General features: G+C 40.4%; 1 protein-coding gene across 1 annotated transcript in view; it reads right to left on the bottom strand.

Moving 5' to 3' along the window:
- The window catches only part of cracr2ab (calcium release activated channel regulator 2Ab), a 35,498-nt gene extending 20,204 nt beyond the window's left edge, over window positions 1-15,294 (bottom strand). Inside the window, exons 1-7 of the mRNA XM_048268296.1 lie at window positions 15,227-15,294; window positions 10,559-10,884; window positions 6,432-6,543; window positions 4,725-4,902; window positions 4,484-4,630; window positions 2,082-2,172; window positions 1,692-1,787 (exon numbers count right to left, since the gene is read on the bottom strand). Coding sequence (XP_048124253.1) covers window positions 1,692-1,787; window positions 2,082-2,172; window positions 4,484-4,630; window positions 4,725-4,902; window positions 6,432-6,543; window positions 10,559-10,756 — 822 coding nt within the window. The 5' untranslated portion in view covers window positions 10,757-10,884; window positions 15,227-15,294. The remainder of the gene's footprint in view (window positions 1-1,691; window positions 1,788-2,081; window positions 2,173-4,483; window positions 4,631-4,724; window positions 4,903-6,431; window positions 6,544-10,558; window positions 10,885-15,226) is intronic.
- Window positions 15,295-22,380: the final 7,086 nt, after the last annotated feature.

A 22,380-nucleotide genomic window follows, 5' to 3' on the forward strand; every position in this document is an offset into this window, starting at 1 on the left:
ACAGACACTTTGGAAGAACCAAGGCTGGCCCCAAGCATAGCAGCAGGTGAAGATTTTCTAATCGTGCGCCCCCTGGAGGAGTTAGGTCTGGACCCTGATCCGGTTCTACCCCTCTGACATTCCACTCATAATACTGCTGGACAGCATTTAAACCCCTTCTACCTCCCACACTCTGTTTCACATGAGTTCTCTGCCAATGTAGCAGAAGTAAATGTTTCCCCCATAACCTTCAGGCCTTGGCAGTAGATAGGTATACTACCGGGACCGTGAACTTTAAAGCCAGGGGTGTATGTGGAAAGGCTGACCTGCAGTGCACACGCCCACCCGTGGGTGGTGATCATATACATAGCTTCCTCCCTGGGAGAACAATGCCGGACATTTTAATTGTTTGATGCATGGGTGCTTGTGGTTGTTGTCACTGGAAGAACACAGCTTTATTCTAAGACTGGTGACTGGTGACTGTAGTGTGCTGTTGCCATTGTACTGGCGTTTTGGCAGGCTTCCAAAAGTTGAGGTGTGTTGTTACTGTTACCCCATCACTTCTCTCACACGTCCAGCCTGTTGGCTGTGGATAACTCGTTGCTTTTAAAAAAACAAAAAAAAACAATTGCACACGGTTTAGTGTCTGATCACTGTTTCCCCTTGAGTTATTTGTTTTTTTGTATTAGTTTAGGCTGTGAGAGGGCCATCCGTAGTTTGTCTGTTTGTTTTTTTGTAACTTATATTCTTTTGTTTGTTCATTTTGCTTACTGCTACTTAACTACCCATTCCATACAGGTTCTGCGTAGCCCGGTAGCACTGCCTATGACACCTAGTGGTGTGCTGTGTTGCCTGTACTATTATAGGTTATTTCCAAGACAAATTTATCTTAAGGTAGACAATAGAATGACATGGCAGGTCAAGGAAAGCATCAAGAAAAGCAAAGATTAAGAAATCGTTTTTGACATAGGCAACTGGGGAGGAGGTGTTTTTACACTTTTCAGGCACTCAAAGTTTGAACTATGGACATTGTTTTAGAACCTACAACCTTTCTACATTAACTGGGGGTTTTGTGTGCAAAAATTGGAATTAATTGCCAAACACAAGATGGGTCATACAAATTTGAAGACAAAAAAATAAATTTTCACATGAAAATCCAGCAGGAGCCTATTTTCCAAACACAGCGTACTGTACTACCTCAACATAGAATAAAAAGACATGATCCTCCCTACTGAGTACAATCGCAGCACATGGACAATTTCATTACAAAGTACAACAACACTTCACAGAAATGGTCTGACTTTAAAGGTATTCAATTAGAGAACTTCCTTGTCTGTACAGTGACCCACTCATGTTTGTGTGTAAGGTCATGTGCATGGTATTAAATTAAGTTTTGTAATTAAATTAGCATTATTAGCATGCTCATTTGTGTATGATGGTATCAATAATGCACTGCCTGGAATATAGTGTGTCTCTAAGTCTGAAACAATCTAGTGTATAGTAAGCCTGAAACAAACTAGTGATTGTGAAACTACCCTCCCCCACACAAATACCCACACGTCAGGAAAGAACTATAGCACATTTTTGGCTATCAAGTACAGAAAGTATTTTCTTATCTTTTTGAAGCTTTCTTATTTGTCTTGTTGAGCTGATTTACAATAGTATGTGATGGTGTGTGCATACACATAGGCATGTCTGACTGGCTCCCTCACCCTTCTCTGTTTCTGGAAGAGCAGCTCAAGCTCCTGTTCTTTGGTGCTCAACTGCTCCTGCAGGTCTTGACTGTTGGAAAGAAGCCGCTCGGAGTCCTGGAAAAGATGATGGTTGGCCAACAGCTGAATACTTCAACACAGTATACTCCACAAAAAAGCAGTACATATTTCCTTCACGGTAATTTGTTTATACAGTAATTTGGGAAGTTGCACCTTGCATTAACATTTGTGCTGACAGTAAGCTGATGTAGCATCAAAATAGGTAGGAAGGAAGCTTGCATAAGATATTTATTAGATTGCAAAAGTGTTCTACTGTCTTGAAGGGACTTCTCAGAATAATAAAAAAGAAATGCATGTTGCCCATGCAGAACAGAAGCAAATATCTTTTACCTTTAGGATAATTCCATCTTTGTCATTTTTTATCTGCTGCTCCATTTCTTCATACAACCGTCTGATTTCACTGTCATGTAATGCTGTCTTCCTAAACTCAACAGAATGTATATCAATCATTTAGTAGACAGTACACATTAAATAAGTTGACAGACTACAAAATAAATACACTTTTTTTTACTATCACATTCTATATCTCATGCCAACACACACACACACACACACACAAAATAACACAGTAAAGCTTCTCAGGGTCTTAGCACCTTACATTGCATAGCTCTGGCATTCCAACAAGTTAAGAGCTAAATATGTAATCAGCTGATACATTTCAGAGCCCTGGAGTTAAGATAAGCTCATGCAAGAGTGAAAGAATACACAAAGAAAATAAAAGAGATACATCTTAAGAATGTAATAATTAAATACAAAATTAGATATTAAACATTGAACATACAGTTGTGGATGCTCGGCCAGTCTAGTGTTTTAAAATACAATATCATACCATGCATTTATCTAACCATTAGTCACATAGACTCTTAAGGATTAGCAGGTCATTTGAAAAGGATAGAAAATAGCATTCTACAGAGTATTACCATAAACTACTAACAATGAACACAGGAGTCTTCTGTTTGAGATGACATGTTAAAATAATGTGTTCTATTTGGATCTGGTTGTAAGTTCAGGGACAGCATTTGAAATTGTGTTATAACTTAAAATGCATTAGGTGTAATAAATAAAATGGTAGAAACATTCCATATGTTTATGAAGAGCTTACAGATTACAACGGTATGTTTTAAGTAGTTTGCCCACATTTATTGTTGGTCTTTCTGACATTTTCAGTAAGGAGCACCAGTGATATCAGTGGAAATAAGTTAATACAGAGCCATGAATTAATACAGTATGTTAATGGAATTCATATGTGACAACACTATCATTTTATTTGAAAATCATGTGATCAGTAATATCACATTATTAGTTGGGTTGGCACTAACTAGGCCCACACAAGCATTCAAGATTTTGGAATCACTGATTGAAGTTTACCTTTTTGAAAGACAATCCCTACAAAATTATCAATAGTGTAAGTGAGCATGAAAGTTGGAAAGATAATATGTACACAGGCATACAAAGGCCCATATTCTGCAACAACCATTCCTATGTTTCAATGTGATGTACCCTTAATTTTGAAAAGGTCAATTCATCATTAGAAAACCTTTTTGCAATTATGTTTGTGGGACTGAAAATATGTATAATGTAAAATATGAAGCAATGCAGATTGCCTCAAAGAGAAAAAACAGAAAGAAAGATGGAGGCCCTGGTTCACAACTGAAAAGTAGGATTAAAAAAAGACCCCATCACTGTATTTTACACTGCCATGCCACATCATGTGGACAGCACTTGATTGGAAGCAATTTCTTCCCACAACCAGACAATGACCCAAAACACTGCACTAAATTATGTAAGATCCAGCTAGGGAAGAGCAAATGGAGTCATACTGCTGCAAAGTTTGTAGCTGCTGCCAATGGAGGACTGTTTGACTTGGCCCTTATTATTAGTGTGTTTGCTCAAGCACAAAGAAATGCTTTTATTATCAGTGTGCTTGCTGAAGCACGCAGCTGTCATGGTTTTGTGTTTGTGTTCTTAGCTTCCTTATTTTGAACTCTTATTTTGCCATGTCTTGTATTTCTGTTCCTTGTTACTTCCTGACTGTCATGTGTCTTTGTTTTCGTCTGTTCTTGTCCTTTAATTCTTGTTAACCATGGTGGCATTCAGATTTTTTGTTACCGATGTCGAATGACCCAGAAATATTTAGTGAGAAGAGCTTTTCGGATTCTCTAAATACTTAAGAATGGTGCTTCAATGCTTCCTTTCAATTCTCTACCTTTAGCACAGGGTACACTGAAGCTTTCTTTATGAAAGGAAAGGAGACAGTAATGCCCCACAATTCTTTGTCCCAGTTATCATCCGTGCAACATTCATCAACGCTGATTACTTGCTGGTGTGCTTATGACCAGCGTGCATGTTTGATAAATACCAAGTGTTTATATACACAGACATTCTAAATTTTACAAGAGAATTTAAAATGCCTTTTGAGTTCACTTCATATTCTTATGACTCATTTATTTATGTTTTTAAACTATCAAAAAAGGGAACCAATTTAAACTTAATTTGCGTACCGTAACAGACAAATCTAAGTTCTAATTCTGCATTCAAGAAGCCTTACAAACCCATCCTCCTCCCCCTTCCTTTTCCCTTAACACAACCAGTGTGGTGAAAATACAAAAAATAAGGTGAAAACAACTCTGTTAACATGCTTGTAATATGGTTCATAGCCTTTGCAATTGTAAGCTAATTGCTGATAATAGTCATTCAACAGTATTCATCCTGAAAGTGAATTATACTCTGACCTTTGAAGGGCACTTTCCATCTCTTTTTTCTCTTGTTGTGCATCTTTGATCTGGTAGGTGACCCGAGCCAGAAACTCCTCAAAATTGCTAAGGAGATGAGGCTCATCCTTGCGGAGCTGTGCCCAAAGACTGCGCACCTCACTTGGTCTGAAATGTAAATAGGGTATTGGAACTGCTTCCACACGTCCAGCAATAAACTGATAATATATACAGTATATATAAAACGTGTATGAGAACTCACTCTTCAAAGATATTAGTAGCTCCAAGGCTCTCAAGCAACATTCCAAAGTGTCTATCCTCCTCCTTGTTCTCCATCAATACATCATCCCACTGGTTCTGGTAAACTGCTTCTAGGGTCTTCTTTGAGATAGCTCCTTGATCATCAACCTTCAAGATCTTTCGGCCATGAAGAAAATCGCCTGGGATACGAACAATACATAATAATATCAACAGACTGCCATTCTTTCAACCTGGGCCCTTGAAATTCGGTGTTCGGTGATCACTGCATAGCCTATTATTACATTTTCAATAGCAAATGCTTTGCCATTGAGGACTGAAAATTAACTATGAGCATCATTTCTGCTGCAAAGGAGTAAGACATCAGATTAAGTAGAAACATTAGAAATGAATCAGAGACAGGTGAACAATTATTGCTGCTTGACAGTAGTTTAGTAGCCTGGGTGTTCTCATGCTGCCTTGTGCGCGATTTGATTCATGCTGCTAAGGCAGCCTGGAGACCATGGAGCAAATTTTCGCCTGAGATAGGGAACCAATCACAGAACAGGGGGGAAAGCAAGACGATGATGACGCATTTGATAGACATCCGTGGCACCCAATAAACGGATCTGGGCATTTTTTTCAAATACGAGAAAATTAACGTTTGGTTCCCAGACCACGTCTCATTGAGAATTGGTGGCGCTAGCCAGGCTAGTAGTGTAGGTGCCTGCGTAAGTGTATGGATGACTTTGATGAAGTTGGAAAGAAACGGACAGTTTCAAACAAAGTGGGCTATAGGATGATGACCTCACGTCAAGTTTAAACTGAAGGTGTACAGATGGTAAGCTCCAATATCCAAACAAGGTGATAATAACGGATTTTCCCTATATATATAGTTAGAACTAGGTCTACTGCGACATCAAGCAATAAGCTTTTCCACCTTGTAGTGGTACCTGACCTTAATAAAGCACTCAGAAGTGCTTAGCTGAAAAAGGTCGTAAATCAGTGGCAGAATGCGTGAGTTGTTACATAAAAAATGCCCGGATTTTATAGTAGCTTCCCCTAAAGGATGTAACTGCCTCCATGGCGTGTAAATGACAGACTTCAAGGGCAGAATGCATGCAGGCTGAAAAGCCCTTAATTTTTTTTTTATTTGCCCCACTGACAAAACGGTAGGATCATAATATGTTAAGTCCTATTGTGCAATATTCTGGTTTAAATACAGACATATGCCTGGGGTCTTATTCAGGTTTTCAGTAACTGGAATATGATCTTAATCAGGTTATGACAAATGGGTTAAGGTGTTTCCACGACTCATACGCAATCTGAATATTATCATTATTCTGATTAAAACAGGATATGGTGTGCATGGATTATTGCAGGTTCTTCCTGTACGCCACCTCATTCCTTTTATGGGTTACTTCACCAAATAATTTGGTCAACAGCCATCACTGATTGTTATTAAGAATTTAAATTCTTGATAAAAACTCATTTATTTCAATGATCGTTAAATAGCATTCAACATCCCTACACCTATTTGTTTTGGCTACTGATTACATTGCAGTTACCACAATATATTGCATTTGTAGTCTTACTTTTGATAGATTAAAATGACTGAAAATATAAATTACTATAAAAGAGCATGACTTATTTTCATAGAAAAACCTCCCATGGATAAATTAAGTAGATTTATTTTCTTCAGTGTAGACTTTTTTGTTTTATGCAAACTTACTAAAACCAGAAGAAAACTCTCCCATGGTAAGGTACCCATTCTTGTCTGAATCCAACGAATCAAAGACATTCTCTAGTTCCTCTTCACTCAGAGGTAGCTCCTTATGAAGCCTCTAATGAAATCAGAAAAAGGTAAGGCTGCAGGGTAAACTGGTCATGAGCAGAATCAAAGGACAAAGTATTTCACAACCTAGGCCATACATTTGATGTTATTAGCTATAAACTTTCAGTAGGGAACAAAACAATTAGAATCAATACAGTTTCTAAATACGCTAACTAGCTACACAATGCTATCCTGTCAGAGCATGGCTAATGTCAAAGTAGATTACTTTTTTTTCGCCAGTAACTCACCTCTACATGTCATAACAAGACACAAGGAGCCTCATCGGACATGCCATTTTCTTTGAAAACTCATATACATCAAACAAGTTAAAAAAAACACATTGAAAATGAAGTCATATTAACAATCATTTACAAATGATAACCTTTTCTGCATTTTGAAAGAATATTTTTTATGAAGGCAGATATTGAGCATTCCACATTTTGCTTAACTAGACAACAATATACGACAGACTTACCGTAATTTCCCTACTATTAGCCGCGGCTTATACATTGATTTTTGAAAATTTCTTCAGCTATGAGGTTAATACACGGGGGCAGTTAATATGGTATTAATATGGTTCTGTTTCTTTTAACTTGCAGAAAACACTGTCTTGCAGCTGATACACAATGTGGCTAATACACAGGAAATTACTCCAATTATGATGTGATGATGAAATGTTAATCAAGCAAAACATTTACCACAGTGATTGAGTAGTTCTCACCAAGATATTGTAGTTTAAAGTGGATATGAAGCACTGAACAAAGTCCATGTTTTTCGGATTCTTTCTATCTTCGGTGAGATATGGTTTTACAATCAAACCTGAAATTCAAGTGGTTTTGCTGAAAAACTAGGTAGAAATTCAGATTTACGCTACCAGGGTGCAACCATCTTTGATCAAGGCATAGCGTGACATCCCAAGAATCATTTTGCTTTGTGGAATTATACAGTTAACACTGTTGCAGGCGAAAATATAACGCTAATATCGATGTGCATACCATAATAACATTTTAAAACAATCGCATTTAATGGAATGAACATATATTTATCATATTTATCACGCATGGTGCCTTCATGAAGGCCTAATTAATCATTTGATACAGGCGGTGTTTTACCTCTGAATATCCCAATGTGGCCGACGAACACAAAATGTGTCCAAATCACACCCATTCGCTGCATTGATAGATGCAGTAGTAATTCAGTTCTCTTCTGCACTGTAGCTTGAATGTTATTCTCTTTCTGTAAGTGGCTTTGGGTAAAAGGGTCTGCTAAATAAATAGATCGTAGTTAGTACATAGATAGATGTAAATGTCCGTAAACAACGCAACAGAGAAGAATGGGTGTGAATTTGGACGCACTTTGCATTTGTCGGCCACACAGGGACATGGAGTGGTAAAACACCATCTATATCAAACAATAAATTCTGCCTTCATAAATGCATCTTGCGTGAATTATGAGGGTTTATTGTAACTGTATAACTCCACAAAGTGAAACAATTCTCGCAACGTCACCTTATACCTTGATCAAAGATGGCTGCGTCCTGGTGGTAAAAATCTGAATTTGAAATTTCTACTTTGTTTTTCAGCAAAACCACTTGAATTTCAGGTTTAACTGTAAAACCATATCTCAGATAAAAAAGAAGCATCCAAAAAACACAGACATTGTTCTGTGCTTCATTTACACTTTAAACTAGATACAGCGCAAGGAATATAAAGTACACCTCCCAAATCCCCTCAATTCCTAACTCTTTATAAACCGCTTGTTCTATTTAGTTTCTACTGACTGCCAGAGGTGGTGCTTTCAACACCTGGATGTCCATCACACGTACATGCAAATCGAGTGTTTGTATCAACAAAGTCACCTGTGATCTGAGTGACATATGCCCTGTGCCCCGGCACAAAAGGCAGGTCAATCAAGTGACTTCTTGCATCTTCTCGCATGAGTTAGTAGGTTTAGTAGTGTTCCAAACATTTTTTGGCAGCGTTGGAAGTCTTGTTACCCAGATGGCAAATTTGGCCCTCCAAAAACCGCAATCAAATTATTGCATTTTCTGTTCAACGTTGAATGTTATCCAAAACAGGTAAGCCTATTTTCTCATTGGTAAATTTTGTTTGCATGAAGAGGTCACGCTGCATGGTCAACTTGTTGTCAGCTTGATTTCAGTGCTCACACCACGCTTGAATTTAAGTGATTTTGTTTAATGGACTACGATACGGGCTAGGATTCCCTTCCGCAAACTTTTTTGCTTATTATTGTCTTGCTCTAACATGTTCGTTCCAGTGGAAGACTCCCAGTGAGTCATCTGTGAGACTTACTTTGAAGGGTGTACATGTACTTTCAGTTGACTATTATGCTGATAAGCTAATTAAGTGGTAACTATCGATTTCTGTTTATTATGACCGCCACTAGCGTAGCGGTCATATAGGGATTGCCAACGTTTTTTTTTCTTCCGGTCATCAACTTCCTGAATTTTTGGTCAATGATTCCCTGGAGACTGAAACACTGGGTGGGCATGTAGCCCCACTAGACTTTTACGAGAAAAAAAATGGTTTGGGCCCCCCAAAACCCAAAAAATGCAGTTTGTCCTAAATAACTACCTGAACCGTGGCACTGACGATTACCTTTTTTTTATGGTATGTTGGTCTCAAGGGCCCGCATCAACCTAGCCCATAACCACTCATTTGTGATTTGCACCCCCAAAAAAAAAATGCAAATGAAATATTATACTGCTTTAATCACCCCAATCTTCAGTTGAGGTGTTCTGAACTGCACAAAGTTTAATGTGCATGATTAACCTGACATCCTCTGGGGATATGCCATGTACATTTAGTGACTGTACACCCATCGGCCTGTAGATGGTGGTGTTGAGCGAGTTGCTGGTAGAGGAGGATGAGGAGAGGAGCTACAAGGCAGGACTGTCTCACACACACACACTCTCTCTTTCACACATAAACACACATGCGCACACACACATATGCATGCATACACACACACATTCACATGCACAGCCACACAGGCATGCACACAGACACACACATCCACATGCACAGACACACGCACACACACAAACGCACACACACAAACGCACACACGCACACACGCACACACACAAACGCACACACGCACGCACGCGCATCTTTTCATACAAAACTACCTTTTATCAAAGCTGATCGGAGCCAAGCTAAATATAGCACACGCACTGGCACAGCAAACAAACTGCTGAAAGAAAGTATAACTTGACACACACAGACACACACACACACACACAAATACAAATGCACACAGTGTATTGATGAAGTGTAAAAAATGTTTTTAATGTTTAATGTCTTTTTTGTAATTATTATTATTCTTGCTTTGGCAATGCATCATGATTTGTCGTGCCAATAAAGCTTATTTGAATTTAATTGAATTCCCCTTAGGTCTAACACCTTACTTTCCCTTCACTGACTTGCTCCATCGCTGTGAAGTTTTTCATTTGAATGTCTAGGCGCATAATTGTGACAAATGTTGATGTAGGCTAGATTGAAGTTGTAAAAGTCGGATCAAATCCGCCTTGTTTGTTAACACTGTGGCCACATTGAAAAAAATAAGACCTGGGTCTTATTCAGGACCACACATGGAAGTGGTCTAAATCTGATTTGAAAAAATCAGATCTGGGCAAGATTTGAGTGTTCACACTACTTTGAAGAAGTCTGACCTGGTCACTTCACCCCAAAGAATTTGGGCCACTTTTGCCTGCAGTCTGAACGTAGCCTTTGTTGGTATTAGTCATCCAGGTGCTGAAAGCACCGCCTCTGGAGGTCAGTAGAAACAAAATAGAATGATGGTTATGTTCTATTTATCCTTTAGCTGTTCTCTAGGGGCCTACTGCTTAAAAGAAACATGGTACATCATAGCCACTTGACATAATTGTAAACTGAATATTCCCATGTTGATTGTCATGTTCCTTCTAGCTACCCCACATACCGTTTAGTCCTTTAGAAAATGGCAATAGGAATTTCAGAAATGTTTCATCACAATTGACTTACCCTCATGTCTGTGCGTGTGATGTATCCTTTGCTCTCAATGTCACATGTCTGAAAGAACTCGTGTGTCTTGTCCAACATGGAGATGCAGCCCCACTTGGACCCCCCCCTTTCTTCACTAACTTGGGTTTCTGGCTGCCCCTCCTTTTTATCCGAATCTCTGCGGTAGCCCCTTGTGCTAACATGTGTGAAGTCAGCCATGTCTTCTCTTCTTTAGTCTTTATGCTTTGTAAAGTAAGAATAACAAGGCTCCCAACAATTATTTTTCCATGATGGTTCACACCTCATTTCTCCTCTGACAGCATTCTTCTAACCTCAGTTTCAGCAACCTACAAGAAAAAACATTGCTGACTGTTTATGATGCATCATCATGTTAGGAACTGTGTCAATGTAGTCAAATAACCATAAACATGAAAAACAAACATATATAAATATAAGGAGAAAAATCAATTTGCAAATATGCTGTGGTGCATAATTTTTTTTTAACTAAAACTACATTTTATACAGTTCCATTTCTGTTGGTAACCAACCTTTTCTATTGCAACAAGGAGAGTTATGTAATCTCTTCTGGGCATTTCTCAAACACACACACACACAGACACCATCTTATCTAGCTACCACATACTGTAGCAACAGCAATATTTTTATCTACTTGCAAAAATGCAATGTTCAATGAAAAGTTCATGCCTCACATTCACCCACTCACACACATACACTCATACAGCAATGGCGGAGGTTGCCAATTTGCACATTGGAAGCCCTTTTAGTGGAGTGGCTTAGTGAAATTACCATTACCGGGTAAATAATTAAGCAATATGACACGAGTATAAGTGGTGTAGGTAAAGGATATCGCCACGGCTGTAATTCGACCATAGGTGTGAGACCCACGACCAAATAAGGCTACTTATTCTAAATTTTAGATGCAACTTCTTTAGGACCCACTGAATAATTTTAGCCTAGGAGCCCAACAACCGAGATTTTGAAAATGTTCATACAGAGCACAAAATACATTTGATCTAAAGGTGAGACACTACAGTAGGCTAGAAATCTAGACACACCCTAGCGGCAGCAAATGTAATTGCAGCCAGGGTAGTCTAGCAACTCTCCGTTAGCTTGCGAGCTGGAAAAACCAAACTTCGGTCAGGCCAATCACATCGTGTAAAGAGTCAGTGGACGGGCTTAACATAATGATGGCAGAGTTGCGACAGTTCAGCGTGAATTCCCTGCTACTTGCTGCTGCTGACGAACAGCGGTCTTTGAATCGCGACTCGAGTTAAGCTTTTTTTAAGTTGGCAAAAGTTTGATCAACTAGCTCCGCTGGTGGGAAAACGCATGGGACTCATGAATTGTAGTGCTATCCTATTGCATGCAGAGGGAATTTGACAACAGTTTATCCCGTCCCTCAGATTGAGCACAATGGTGAGTTCCCAGACCCTACATCTTGATGTGAGTCTGGCTCGTCAGGCTTACACTACAAGCGAATAAAGTAAAAATTTTAACTAATTTATGACTCACAAGTTCACATTCCAAATTTGCAAAAAAAGAAGCAATCGAAAAACATGTTTGGCGAGATCTCTAGTCAGGATCATGGAGTGCTTTGCAGGGATCGTACAGGAATCTACTGTGCACGCAGGAGTAAAGCAGGATCCATGCTTACACCCCTATGCTATTCCTAACCTAGCAAGATGGAAGGTGTTAGGGGAGGTGGAGGGTTTAAAGTGAGTGATCAAACCAAAAGCCAAAGCCTAAACAGGTAGGCTGGGAATAAATGACCAAGAATGACGCTGTAGGCGTGGCAAATTCAAAATGCTCCTCCCGAACTGTTCTCTTCTGTTTAGAAATGGCATATATCATCATGAAACCCCAGTTGTTTATTCACACAAAGACTGGCATGGTTGTATTTCAGTTAGCCTAATTGCTGGTTTGATTTGCAATAAGAGATGATCTTATGGAAAATATCCCATGCCAATCTCTAAGTATAGTGAAGGGTATATGATGATGGGCTATATTAATGCCAAAGGCCAAGGGAACTTCATTAGGATGTATCCTTGATCCATGAAATAACTGGCCTTTAAAAATAAAAATCTGTCTGCCTCTATAGGAATTTAACATAGGGGTGTGTTTACTTATGCCCCCTGTATTTTAAGGAAGAGCATTTATTTATTAACAATACATTATTCATTCACAAAGAAAATTGGTGTCCTTGAACAATTTCCAAAAGATGATTTTCTATTCCTCTTTTTTAGTCAACTTCAGCATGGGTGTGCTAACTTTGTAAAGTGACTATTCAAATATCATTGATCTCCTGCAACATTTCCTGGAGATAAAGCGGTTTTCATTTTGCAGTATCTGCTCAAATGCAGCGTGAAACCAAATCAAAATGCAGTAACTTCACTTACTGCAAATTTCCTGTGTTTCACCATGAAGAAGGACAGATACTGCAGTTTGCCTTTGTTTTACAATTAAATCTGAAAATGAGGCCACTGCTGCTCATAATCAGTAAGACTGAACAAGGTCAAGTCTCTGAAATCTGACAAAACTTAATCATATAATAATAATAATATATTTTATTTGTAATGCCCAGGGAATGTCAAAGTGCTAACAGTAAAAGACAGAAGATCACATTTAGTTAAAGGGACACCAGGCAAGCCTGATGCCTTTTCTCTACGAAACTCCCCCTCGCTCAGTCTGAAGCTCTTTTCCTTTTCTTTGCATCTTCCGTCAAGGGTTTTTGCTGCTTCTTCGCCAGCTCTGCCATTATACACACGTTTGCAACAATCGCTAGCGTTTCGTTAGCCTGCCTCTTTGCTGTGGATGCAGGATGTAAACTTATCCTGCTTCGGTCGGTGGGTGCAATACACTGAACTTGCAAGCGGGATATTCTTCCACAGGCAGTAGTAGAGGGTGAGAGAGTCTTCATTCGCCCTGTAATGAGTCATTTAACCATATACCGACTTACGAAGATGAGTAATTAACACGAAAATGTTGCCTGGTGTCCCTTTAAAATAAAAATAAGAAATAAGGATAATAATATTTTGTAATAAAATTACAAAAAGGCAGCAGCTGTCAAGGTTAAAATCATCAGTCAGGTTAATTAAAAAAAGTAATAAATCATACCCTGCTAAAAATAAATGTTTTAAAACTGTCTGTAGACTGATGAGCCCTCAGTGTCTGGGAGGGCATTCCAAAGATGGGGACCAGCAGAGCAGAAGGTTGGAAACTTTTGGAGTTTAACCATAATCACGTAGTAGGCTTAATCTCTACACAGGTATGGAATTAATAATAGGTTGGTTAACCAAGCTAGTTAATGCTAGCCTTGGAAGCCACATAAATGAATGGCAGTATCTATGGCAACATGTCTAATATGAGCTACAAGTTATGTTAACCAGGTCTGTATCCTTTCATACAACCCCTGGCAAAAATTAGGGTATCACCACTCTTGGAAGATGTTCCTTCAGCTGTTTATTTAGACCAACCACAGATGTGCTTCAAATATATTTTTTCTGTAACAGATGAACATTCTGGCTTTGTGAAACAGCTCAAAAAATAAGAAATAATTTAGTAATTTAAGGCAATTTATTTAGGAAAAAATATGGACCTAAAACACCATAATTTTTTTTTACACTTTCTCTGAGGCATAGACTTCACTAACATAGATATTCTTGATCAAACAGATTCCAACATTGTCGAATAGCAGTTGACAGATCAGCTTTGCAGGATGGAGTCTTGTCATGCACCTTTTTTTCTTCAGTTTCCACTATCAATTTTCAATAGGATTGAGATCCAGACTGTTTGCTGGCAATGTCATTAAATTGATGTCTTTCCTGAAGAAAGGTTTTTAACATTCTTTGCTCTATGGGTCATTCTGTGTCAAACCAGATAAGGTTGTTGCAGTATAAAAGGCCTATAAAAATATTTTTTAATTGTGTGCAGTGATATTTTCAAACGCATGCTTGGTGCCGCCCCGAGTTGGGCCATTTTCATTACTCGTACCCAGACCCTTAATCTTTCGGACTGGGTCTGGTCCTCCAGGCTAGCTGAGTAGCCTGATGGTATGCACAACACATACGGCCATACACCTGCAAGTGCCACTGGCTACAGACAGCTTTCAGATAGGACCAAACACGCATTTTATTTGCCATATAATTTTTTCCAGGGTTTCAGCCCCGCATGTAATTTCAAAAGTAGACAATTTGAAGCCTATTTGAAGCTAAACAAAAAGAAATCATTGTAGCCATACGCCTATGAGAGCGGTTCATGGCGCTGCTTATCAAAATAGTCGCAGCAGGTCTTTTTCAAAATGTCCCTTTGTTACAACTGCAGCTGATCTCCCCGACTGTGTTGAATATTTAGAATTGTGATGCCATTTTTGAGCGAGAGAGAGAGAGAGTCAGATTTTTGGCTTCTGGTAGTAGCTTGCTAATTAACTATAGCAAGACTTGAGAATGAATATCACAAATTTGAAAAGGACAATATGAAGGCAACAAGTAGCGGGCGAGGCTAGAGTTGGAGGAAGGCTCACAGGTAAACCGCACGATGTGCACAAACATGTCATTTTCTGTCTAAAGTCAGTATCAGCAAACATGGTTTGGGAATTGGGCACACAGAAGCGAAATGAAATAGGTTAATGCTATTTGAAAATTGCTGGTAATAGTAGCAATGCATACAAACCCAGAGAAGGCTTGGTAGATGTAAAATGATAACGCAGGAGGCAGTCCATCGTTCACTGGTTTACTCTCAACTCTGGTAACAAGTACAAGTGTAAAGTGTCACACATGGTTTTCTGGCACTACCGTACATAACACAGAACGTGCGCAGGCACATTTTAACTACCGTATATGACATCTCCCCCTTTAAAATGGGGCTTGTATTATTAACACCAGACACTCTAGTTGACATTAATCTCAACACAACATTCCTGTATAACGACAATTTGACATTATCAACATTAATGCCATAACAAGATTTTTTTTTCAATTTCTCTTTCCCCTTTTTTTTTAAATCCCCCCAAAGGCCATAGGGTCAGCACATGTCTACAGGTCGAGCCTGTCGACTGGCTTGCACACCGTCCAGATCTGGTCACAGTCTGGACCGGGTATGGGGTCTGCATCGCTCTGGCTGGCAGGAACAGTCTTAAATGTATCAGAGTGGGTGTCTGTCCCTGCGTTCTGGCTGGATGCTGTTGGGGTGGGCTGGGGAACCGGCTCAGGTTGAAGGTAGAGTAGAGTAGAGTAGAGTATCATTTATTAATCCCGAGGGAAATTAAGGTGTACAGTAGCATACATGTACATACATAAATACAGAATAATAATAAAAAAGACATTACACACATCATTGCACATATATTTACCATACAGCACACGCTTATGTAACGGATGCCAGCTAGCTTAGCTGTGCTTGTGGAACGTTGGTAAACCTCACTCCCCGACGCCTCAAGAGTGCTGCTGGCATGCGAGCCAGTAGCCTGGGATATTGGCTCAATTATTAAGCTGGCGCCTCCGATCCGAGGTGCTGCTGTTTTGGCGGGATGCGAGTCGAGGGTGCAGGGCTGAATCGCGCAGGTTCAACACAACGCAGGTTACATTGGTGCCGTGACCCGGATCGGGAGTGAGGTTTAGGGGGGTGAGTGTAACGGATGCCAGCTAGCTTAGCTGTGCTTGTGGAACGTTGGTAAACATCACTCCCAGAACTGGTGCTGTCGTTAGTAGCTGCTTGATGTGTTCGAAAGCACATGCGCGTGACTCCATGTCCATGCATTCTTGTTCTTCAGGAGCTCGACTCCATGTCCACAGTGGAGAGATTGGGGATATATCTTCCCAGATAATTCACCATCCCCAGGATCCTTTTCAGCTCATGTACGCTGGTTTGTGGTGGCAGCTGCTGTATAGCTTCTATTTTATCTGGGTCAGGCCGGATCCCAGACTCATCAATGAGGTGCCCGAGGAACCACAGCTGACTTTTCCTGATGGAGCACTTCTTGCGGTTGAGCTTCAAACCAGCTGTTTCAATGCGCTGCATGACTTTCTCCAGGTGCTGGTCATGTTCGTCCATAGTGGCTCCATGGATGAGGATATCGTCCATAAAGACTTCAACGCCCTCTAACCCTTGAAGAGTCTCCATCATCTTCCTCTGAAAAATTTCAGGCTAGTTATTCCAAATGGGAGCCTCTTGAAATGAAACCTGCCAAATGGTGTGATAAAAGTAGTGAGCCTACAGCTGTCTGGGTGCAGTGGTATTTGGAAAAAAACACTAGCAGCATCAAGTGATGAAAAGACTGTGGCCCCACTTGGTTTCGCTGTGATTTCATCTGTGGTAGGCAGGATGTATTGTTCTCTTTTAACAGCCTCATTCAGCCTCTTGAGGTCAACACAGATGCAAGCTTTACCTTTTTTCAAGACTGGCACCATGGGTGCACACCAGTCGGTGGGCTGTGTCACCTTCTCGGTGATGCCATTTCTCTCCATCCTCTGGAGTTCCTCTTTGACCTTTTACAGCATGGGGAGTGGCACGCACCTGGCTGTGTGTACGGCGTACGGCTGAGCATTGTCTTTCAGTTGTATTCTAACAGGTTCAGTCTTTAGTGTCCCATGCTCACCATATGCCTGTACATGTCCTGTGCTATACAGTTTCCTCCACCCTCCTCACCAGGTTCATCTTCACAGAAAGCGGCCTACTGAGAAGATTATTGACAGCATTTCCGCGTACAACATATGCAGTGAGTGGATGGGTCTTTCCTTTATAGGTTACTGTGCTCTGGAACTGTCCCACGCATTGCAGCTCTCCCCCTGAGCTATCCAATGGGATTTCTGCAGGCTCAAGTGGTCTTTTGGGTATGAGTGAGTGGTAGGTCTCTTCGCAGATCACGTTCACATCGGCCCCTGTGTCGATTTTGAACTCAACCGGAGTGGAGCCCACCAGCAACTTGACAGCCCATTTCTCTGATGACCCATTAGCGGCTTTGTTCACTGCCCCAAGGAAATATGACTGCTGCGGCTGCTCAGTGACCTCACTCACTGCTCTCCTGTTCCTGCACACTCAACTCCAATGTCCCATTTTGTTACACGTTTTGCATGTGGATTCTGGCGCAGGGCAGTTTTCCTCTTTGTTATGCCGCGCTTTCCCGCATTTCCCACATTTTCCATTTCCACCATTCCCTCTATTAGGCTTAACGTAGTGTTTAATTTGCTTACTGTGCTTGCGGGTGACTTTGTGCACGACTCCTGTTGTCTCTCCTTGCATGCTGATCTGTGAAGCGACCTCCTCCGACTGCCTCACTGTCTCTACGGTTACCGCCAGAGTCAAGTCCTTCATTAGCTGCAATTTCCACGAGACGTCTTTGTCTGTTACTCCCACAACAATTCGGTCGCGGATGTTCTCTTCCCTATTCGCGCCGAAATCACAGTGTTCTGAGAGTTCATACAAAGCCCTAATAGATGTCTCTGCTTTCTCCCCCGGTCTTTGCACACGCTGATGGAAACATGCTCTTTTGTGTATAACATTTCTTCTAGGTACAAAGTACTCGTCGAACTTCCCCAGGACTACATCAAAATCCTCCTTCTCGTCATCATCCGTGAATATAAACGAACAAAACACATTCTTAGACTCGCTTCCCATAGCATATATCAGGCTGCTCACCTGCACTGTGCCATTTTCTCTGTTAAGTTTAGTAGCAGTTCTGAATCTTACAAAACGCTGCTTCCAATCCGGCCACTCTCCTGGCTTGTCGAACGAAAAGTTCGTTGGAGGATTGAATTTTGCCATGACTTCACTTGTCGTGCACTTCTGACACCATGTAAAATGATAACGCAGCAGGCAGTCTATCGTTCACTGGTTTACTCTCAACTCTGGTAACAAGTACAAGTGTAAAGTGTCACACATGGTTTTCTGGCACTACCGTACATAACACAGAACGTGCGCAGGCACATTTTAACTATCATATATGACAGTGGATGTTTCAGATAGACTGCCCAGGGCCGGCTCTTTTTTTTTTTTTTTAACCAAATACCAAATCTGAAAAACCATACACTAATTCTCAGCCTTTCACTCAGTTACAACAACCTCCTGCTGAACGTCAGCAAGACCAAGGAGATTGTTGTTGACTTCCGGAGAGGTCACACCCAACACCTGCCACTGACCATCGACGGTGCTGTGGTGGAGAGAGTGAGCAGCACCAAATTCCTGGGGGTGCACATCAGTGAAGACCTCTCCTGGACCACCAACTGCTGAATCTTGTAGACTAGGGGTAGCTCTTTAAAATGTAGGGGGGTGCCCAGTGATATCCGTTCAGCAATTTCATATATTAATCCTTAAAGCCCTATGTGACAAAATCATGAAAAATAGGAAATACCTCTAATTTCTAGGTACTGCAAATCAACTGAAATAAAATGTACTGAAATACAGTTTGCTGTATGATAGTTATTCAGACAGTATTTCATGCATTCAAATTTGGAAAACTAGTGCAGTGCCCATTCAAACATGCCAAACCCCCAATTACATGCCTGCAGGGGTGCCTGCTTTAAAAATAGGATGATAGGGAAAAACATCAGTCACGATGCTCAAGTAGATCAACGTTAAGATTTACTCGTGCATGATGGTCCGTTCATGCCACCTGGAAATATCAGGGACAGCCCCCATGATTAAGTTGTTTATACCACTGTGAGTGTTCATGTGCTCTGCCGTCGGAATGTGTGAAAAACATGAATGCCTTAACAAAGGTTAAAACATACACTCACTAATCTTAAATGAACAACTGTAGGGGAGAGCGGGAATTTCTGCCAAAACCATGCCCTGCACGAATTTTCTTTCAGGACACAAAAGAAGCCCAATGTGTCAGGTACAAATGGAGGGGCCTTGATCTGCTTGAATCAGTCTGTTAAAAAGGCTGTGGGCTGTCAAATGCACCTTGTGCAAATGTGACAACTATCCCCATCGCAGGGTAGGTTGTCACACAGGTTGGTTGTCCCAATGTTATTCCAATGGGATAAAAATGAAAAATGGATACATTCTTAAAAATAATGTAAAAAGTTTAATTTCATTGAAATGCAAAACTACATATATCTCATGCGTTGAGGACATGAACAGGAAACACCAAGTATGTTCTTTTCATTAGTATTTTACGATTTAAGTTGGTTTTTATACTATTTAGATTAAATCCCTATTGAAACCAAGGTAATATGATGATATAATGAAATACTGAAGAGTCTATAGGCCAACATGTGACAACTAACCCCACAAAAAATGTGACAACCAACCCCAACTGACATTGCTAGCTCTTTTGATGACCAGTATGTTTTAGTGTAGCTGATGAAAGGTAACTGAATTGTAACTGTCTTTTTATACTTTTAAATGGTAGGCCTACTAATTATTTTATTGTCAACCCATTGTGTAATGAGTTAGAAGAAAAAGACTGAATGTCTCAAATGTACTTTTAGACACGAAAAACAGTTCAAGTTGTCTCACATCAAAGTAATAAATCTTTCATTTTAAATTCCAGCGTAGATGACCTCTGACACTAATTCTGATCATTTCTGTATTAACGGTTTTGACCAGTGCCCTTGAGTGACTGAGATATGACATATTTGACAACTTACCCGTGTGACATCTAACCCCGCTCTCCCCTATTTGGTTAAAAATATGGTGTAAGATGTCAAACATCGTCCCACTTTGCGATGTTCCAAACAGAGTGACTGTAGGATGCAATAATCTCACTGCCTTCGGCATAAGAACGTGCGCTTTTAACTGTTAAACACCAGAAAAATATTAAGCTGCTGTTTTCTTTTCATGACGAGCACTATGCTTGAATGATTTATGACTGAATGGAACTTTACGTTTTTAAACGCCAGAACAGTTTATCATGTCGTGACAAAGTTACACCATCCATGTTGAGATGTCCATTCTCTTTGCCCTAAACATAGGGTATCATTTGTGCGTGAAGCATGTTTCAATTAAGACAGTAGGCCTACACAAGCTATTTTTATTGTTGTAATATTGAATGATTTCATGAATAAAGCGTTGAAAAATTGTACGCACAGTGCGTAGGCTACATGATTACGGCCGGCGGCGCCACTGGTAAGAAGTGGGAAAAGCTGTCTGTGGTGGAGTTAGCACTCTTAAAAACCTGGGAGAGTCTGCTGCAACGTAAACGCTTTGTAACTTTAGCATACAGACCTATTAATGAGACTATAGTCATCATGGGCAGCAAGATCACAGCAATGAGACTATTAGTCATCATGGGCTGCGAGGTCAACTTTTTCTGCTCGTCGTTCTACTTGTGACACCATGAACCCTGCAAAATTCTTATTAGATTGGTCAGGCGCTCTTCTTAACGTGCGAAATTTCGCTTCAAACGACACTGTTCATCGCAACGAATTTCGCCCTCGCTGTGTAGGCTAATAGACTAATTAGAATCGGTCTACATGTGTTTAATAGCCTGCGTAAATTCGGGCAAATATTTCGTCCGGACTTGGTGTGTACGGGCTTTGTTAACACTAAAACAGTAAGATTGTTTAACCTAATTCCCACCCTTTTGTAATGCACGCGGCAAAATATGTTTAACAGCTAGACCCAGTTCCTACCTTAAAATCGGACATAGGTCGGGCATCAGTTTCCACCGGAGCAACACAGGCTTTAAGGGAACGCATTTGAATTCCATGTATCGTTTGCTAGACTCTTTGTAAAGTCATGTAGTTGGCATGTGATACCCTGAGGTGGTCGCCTGAGCAGACTTAATCCGCTTCTAAGTTTTTTTTTTTTTCAAAGTTTCAAATGGTCAGAGAATGTGGTCAGGCAACGGAGGCGAAAACATCTGTTGAAAACAAAAAACTGTCAAAGGCTTCGTGAAGGAGAGGACGGGTGGCTGCCTATTTAAATGTCTAATTTTTAAATATTATAATTTTTGGACAGTGGTTGAACTGTTTTAAGTTATTGAACTGTCTAATTTAGGCTAGCATAGTTCTTATAGCCTACCTTTCTGTCAAATTTGATAGTTTTCTCCATTAGCAACAGATGAATGGCTCTTTTAACTACTAACTAGCCTATCACCATGAAACATGCCCAGTTGTATGTTTTCAATTGTAGGCTGTGTAGCAAATAAGGATCTACTCAAATGCATTAGGCTAGATTGCATATATTTCCAACAGTAATCTGAACCTGGGATAAAAATCAGGTTTACGAACAGTACCCTAAATACTGTAGAACATTTTTTACAGACTGCATTTGAATATCTGTTTTATAATGTCATAAATCACAATACTGGAAGTAGCCTAATCAGGAAAAAAAAACTAACTGTAAAACTCTTGAGAATAATTACAAGTATACTCTTTTAAACCCGTGAGGGAAATTTGGTCTCTGCATTTATCCCAATCTGTGAATTAGTAAAACACTCAGCACACAGTGAGGTGAAGCACACACTAATCCTGGTGCAGTGAGCTGCCTACAACAACAGCGGCGCTCGGGGAGCAGTGAGGGGTTAGATGCCTTGCTCAAGGGCACTTCAGCCGTGCCTACTGGTCGGGGTTCGAACCGGCAACCCTCCGGTTACAAGTCCGAAGCGCTAACCAGTAGGCCACGGCTGTTTATATGCAGGAATAAACCAAGGAAGAATGATGCAAGCACTATGAAGTGGAGATTTCTGCCACTGAGTAAATTAATTTTGAGAAAACAGCTATAGTAATTGGCCAGTGTCACTAAAACAAACTGAAAGAAATGGAGACCCCCACACCCCACCCCTACCCCTTTGAAGAAAAGCTGTGCAGAACCCACATTTTGACAATGAAATGAATATATCGGTATACCGTTTTGACATCACAGAGCCTACTCAGATGTCT

Source organism: Alosa alosa, chromosome 17 (assembly GCF_017589495.1).
Source record: "Alosa alosa isolate M-15738 ecotype Scorff River chromosome 17, AALO_Geno_1.1, whole genome shotgun sequence".
Lineage (NCBI taxonomy): Eukaryota > Metazoa > Chordata > Actinopteri > Clupeiformes > Clupeidae > Alosa > Alosa alosa.